Raw genomic sequence first — 5,154 nt, 5'->3', positions numbered from 1 at the left:
GTGAGGGCACGCGCTCGTGCACCTGCCCATGAGATATGCGGCGACAGCTTGACTGTCGTCGTGTTTCGACTTGCTGTATAAGGTGACCGTGAAAACCTCGAGGAGGTTATGAAGGTTCATCGTCTGATGGCCACCGAGAAAGGCTGCCACGTTGGCTACCTCCCCCTGCGTGCTCCATGACCACCGACAACTTGGTCTTGGCAATAATACCGCCTTTAACCTATGAAGGGGAAGGCGACGGCTACAAGTCGCGCCGGAATACGGTAGGAGGTTAGCTACAGTACTGTACTTCCTAATTCATCTCTTTTACAGCTTGAGGCGGCAGCAAAATCTGCCTGTGTGAGAGTACCGGTATAGGGAAGCAAAGCTAACAAGTATGTACTTGCATTGACTGTGGATATGACCATGAATACATGTATGTATCTACCAGAATACAAGCATTTCAGGGAGGCTCACCGAAATAGCCCTGTTGGATGTTGGCCCCAAAGGGCGTCCCAGCCACGAGGGCGGCGATGGACTACTTCTTCTTCTTAGTTTTTCCGTACGAATGCACAACGCTACATATATATTCGTAGACACGAACCCTATTCCCACAACAAGCACTTCTTGGACGGGTTCAAGTACGAGTTGGTGGGGCACTGGAACACACGGGCAAACTCAGCGTCATTTTGCAACGCCCCTGTCACGCGGATCCTACTAGGCGGGTGCGTACTCTTCACAGACCCGAGGAGGTGGTAATCCGTGTTCTTGGAGCACTCGGCTTGGGCGAACGACAAGTAGAACAACTTGTCGCCTGCTTCTTCCGTGTATTGGGACGGGAATTCCTTCAAGTTCTCGTGGTACGCGCGGAAACTGGTCTTGAGCCCCCCGTTGTCCGCAATGGTTTCATCCAAAGAGATCTCGCCGCTGATTGTGCCAAATACAACGCCATTCACTTCACTCCAGACAGGAAACTTGTCGTACTGGTCGATAAAGCACTGGGCTTTCGCCTTGAACGCAGTTTTGGTGGCCTCCGACCACAACGGGTTCAAGTTTCCGTCGCCATCGAACTCGCGGCCGGTGTTGTCGTACCCATGGGTAATTTCGTGTCCGATGGTTGCGCCGATAGCACCAAAGTTCTGGGCGGCGTCAAACTGACTGTCAAAGAATGGTTTTTGTAAAATGCCGGCCGGGAGCACAACTTGGTTCGCGTAGGGCCTGTGGAACGCGTTCACCACATGGGGGGGCACGCCAAATCTGCGCCTGTCCACAGGTTGGCCGTTCAGCTTCAAGTTGGTGTCGATGTCCACTTGAGACACCTTCCACTGGTTCTTCAAATACGACTTCGAGTCAAACGTCAGCGTGGGGTACAGCTGCGGCTTCTCTGGGCCACCCACCAAGTGTACAAGCTTGGACAGCTTTGTTTGCGCATTGGCGCGGGTTGAGTTGTCCAACCAGTCGGCGGTGGCAATGCTAGTGGAGAAGGACGACGTCAAGGCCTTGACCAGTTCGTCGACCTTCTTGGCTGCATCATCCGACCACACCTCGTCTAAGAAGTATTGGCCCAAGAGATCCTTCACGGTCTTGCCGGTCTCAGACAAGCAGAACTTTTCACGAGAAGGTTCCACCGTTTCGCCATCGATCTTCTTGCCGAACAGGTTCCAGTTGGCCGTGCGGAATTCAGGGGTCAAGTGATTCGACGAGGCATGGATGAGCTTGTACTCCACGATGGTGCGGAGGTCGTCCAATGTCGTGTTCTTCAATAACTCTTCGGTCTTGTCAAAGTAGGCCGAGTAGTAAAACCCCACCCAGTCGTTTGACCCACCGCACTGATCGCGGACGTTGAAGCCGTTGGCCTTGAGCCACGAGCCGATAAGCAGCGGGTACTTCTGGTCCAGTTGGTAGTACGTCAACGCAGTATACGGAGACACAACGGCCTCCTTCTCCTCGAGCTCGCTGAGGGCGACACCGGCCAGAGCTTGCTCGAAACGGATGATCACCGGCACGGCAGTCGCCGCTTGCTCAGCAGTGTAGCCAGCTAGCTGCAACACCGCAGCAATGTACACCTTGTAGGTGGCTTCGACGGTGTCCCACTTGGAAGGGGTGGTGTAGTATGAGCGATCCAGCGACAGGGGGGCTCCGAAACCGAAGAGGGCGTTCTTGGTCGAGTCGTTGTCATCAGCGCTGGAGTTGATGTCCACGAAGGCAGGGATACCGTTCTTGGCCAATTCACCAGCCACGACGAGGAGGTCCAACGTGGTGTTGGCGGACCGAATGGCTTTGAACGAGTCCTCCAGCGGAGTCAGGCCGAGCGACGATAGTGTAGCCGTGTCCAAACAGGAGTTGTAAAACTCACCAAGCTTGGTCGTGTTGTTAGAGTAAATCTTCTTCAATACGGCTTCGTTTTCGATCAAGATCTTGTAGTACGACGTATCGATTTTGGGTTCGTCGGGGGGTATCACAGCATTATTGTACCACGCGCCACACGCATATTGGTAAAAGTCCTCGCATGGGTGTGTGCCGTAGTCGATGAGCTTGGTCACAGACTCGGGAAGTTCCGTGACGGAGCCAGCCGTTACGGCAGTGGCCAAGACACTGAGGGAGATGAGGACTTTGACCATCGTAGAGCGATATGGAAAATGAAGCTGGTCAAAAATGTTAACCATTGAAGCGAAGACTGCGGGGGCAAGTCGTTCAACGCATCCAACCGGGAATACCGTAATTGTCCAAGGTGCATCCACCACCCTATCTCGATGAGACATTGAAGTCGGCATGTGGAATAGAGTACTCGTAGACCCATGCACTAGTTCTGATTGGCCTTCGTCAGGAATTACTTCCAGTCGTATGGTGCCCTCCACCTACAGTCCGCGCCACTATTAATAGTATACGGGTATGACATCCAATATTTTGCGAATAAGTTTTGAGAAAATACGAAATTGCTGACACAAAACATACCAAAGGATCCGTCATGATTGGTCGCACATTTTGGTACTGGACTCAGATAGTCTAGTCAACAGTGATGGATAATGTCGCTAAAACCAACTTGGACGTGCGACAGCCGTATATGAACAGCGTTTAATTACGTTTTTCAAGTTAAACGTGTGGGTTTAGGCAACGTTTTATATTATAACGCACTCAAAATTGCTTTCGTTTTTCGTCAAATTGTCGTTTTTATTTTTCTCATGAAGTATTGCCTTGAGGGATATACAGTGCGGAGCCAAAGATTCTCCATTTAATGGCGATCATACATACAACAACAACCACGCCTCAATACATCGACTGTCCACAAAGGACATTTTGACGTTTGAGTGCGTTATAATATAAAACGTTGCCTAAACCCACACGTTTAACTTTAAAAACGTAATTAAACGGTGTTCATATGCGGCTAAGTTGGTTTTCGCGACATAATTCCATCACTATTGACTACTACTATTAATAGTATTTTTTATCTGAGTCCATTACCAAAATGTATGACCGATCTTTTCGTATGTTCTGTGTCAACAATGTCATATTTTCTCAAAACTTATTCGCAAAATAATGGATGTCATATACTACAGTAGTGGCACATTCTGTATAACTACTACTTCTATGTAGTTGTACTATATAGTATTACCCATTGGCCAATTCCAACTCTCACGTTTTATACCTATAACGTTAGAACGGTATAGGAAGCTTGCATGTACGTAATAGGTGTCAAGAAGAGGCACTTTGGTGAGCTATTGCTACGCATGTCTTACTGCACTAACTAATCAAGCAACATATGTACCGGGTTTCCACTGTCAAGAGGGACGATAAAGGGGGTAGCACTGGGGAGGAACGACGACGAAGAACACTTGTGTGGTCGAGGGCAAAACCAAAGACGATTTTTGTCACGACTGTTGCAACGATTGTTGTTCCACCCGCCATTTCCAGGACCACTAGAGGAACTAGGTCCCCATCCATGGTGGCTATTAGAGCCCTGGTTGCCACTAGGGCCATCGCGATCATCGCGGTCATCACGAGGACGTTGGATAGGATGCGACGAAGCGACATAATCGCGTTTACGCTTCTTCTGGGATGCAGAGCCATATTTGTCAAAGACGGCGCGGTCAAAACCAGGACGCATAGAGTTGCGGGCATAGTCCGACTTTAGGGTGGGGCACGCAGGAAGCGTATGATTGGTAACGCCGCAGTAAAGGAAAGACTTGCCGGGGTGTTTGATACAATCACGGTGAGCATAGCGCGGAATAGTAAAGGCATTCATAACATGAACAGAGCCATCGGCTTGCGTAATTGCTTGAGGTGGTGGCGCAGGAGCCGCAACGGCATGCGTGACAGCTGCGAGCTGGGTTCGCGTTTGGAGGGTAGCGGCAGAGCCATTGTCACCCAGAGCAGAAGCTCGTTGCTGGCGGTTCGTAATAATACGCCGAAGAGAGGCCCAAACGTCAGCAACGACAACGGATTGGTTGGCGGCGCGCGCGGTGGCCACTGAGTTGGTCACAACTTCCCAGAATTCCTTGTCACCAATAAAGGTGTCGGACATTGCACACATAGTGTAGTAATTCTAGATATGGTTGTGGTAGTCGACGGACGAGATCGCCGATGGATCCAGAGGATTGAACGACGGCGGCGTCATAGACACCCGGTAGCGTTTGACAAGGTCAATAAGCTCCACAGAGAGAGTGTCAATGCAACTCTCATCAGTGAACTTGAGAGTGCGCAGATAGCTGGCAATGACCTTAGGGTTGTTGTCCATGGGGTTCGACTCGAAACGAGTCTTGATGTGCTCAAAGAGCTCAAACGGACACGTAGTGGCCTGATAGAGGCGCCGGAGGTTCGTAGAAATGGCTGAGACCAAGAAGGTGTGCGCCGCAGAGCGTTGATTCGCCAGTTTATTGGTCGTCTCACGGGTAATGACCTCGCGTTGGGTGGCGGTGGTGTGCGCCTTGATCTGAGCGAGACGCGCTTCGCGATCGGTCTCCGACAGAGTCGGGTCGACGACGTAGTGCTCAGAGTGCTCAACTTGATCGAGCTCGAGGTACATCTTGCTGATGTTGAGCGCATCAATGCGGTTGCCTTGAGGGACATAGTCCTTTGTAGAGTAGAACTCAGCAAGGTCGCGGGAGGTCGCTTGGGACAAGAAGTCCGTCTTCCACAAGGTGTAGGCCAGAGGCCATAGGTCGTCGAGTGGGGTGC

At 50.9% G+C, this 5,154-nt stretch overlaps 2 protein-coding genes across 2 annotated transcripts in view; both read right to left on the bottom strand.

Annotated features, from left to right (window-relative positions):
- Nucleotides 1-584: 584 nt before the first annotated feature.
- H257_15921 (hypothetical protein) lies at nt 585-2,600 on the bottom strand (the record flags this gene model as incomplete). Its single annotated transcript, XM_009844198.1, has 1 exon — nt 585-2,600. One exon carries the CDS (start codon nt 2,598-2,600, stop codon nt 585-587), a length of 2,016 nt encoding a protein of 671 aa, XP_009842500.1.
- A 1,922-nt stretch (nt 2,601-4,522) lies between these two features.
- Nucleotides 4,523-5,154, bottom strand: part of H257_15920 (hypothetical protein) — a gene marked incomplete at both ends in the record, with an annotated part of 2,384 nt that continues 1,752 nt past the window's right edge. The window contains one exon of the mRNA XM_009844197.1: nt 4,523-5,107. Coding sequence (XP_009842499.1) covers nt 4,523-5,107 — 585 coding nt within the window. The remainder of the gene's footprint in view (nt 5,108-5,154) is intronic.

Source organism: Aphanomyces astaci (genome assembly GCF_000520075.1).
Source record: "Aphanomyces astaci strain APO3 unplaced genomic scaffold supercont1.77, whole genome shotgun sequence".
NCBI lineage: Eukaryota > Oomycota > Saprolegniomycetes > Saprolegniales > Verrucalvaceae > Aphanomyces > Aphanomyces astaci.
This window is presented reverse-complemented; position numbering and strand designations above follow the sequence as displayed.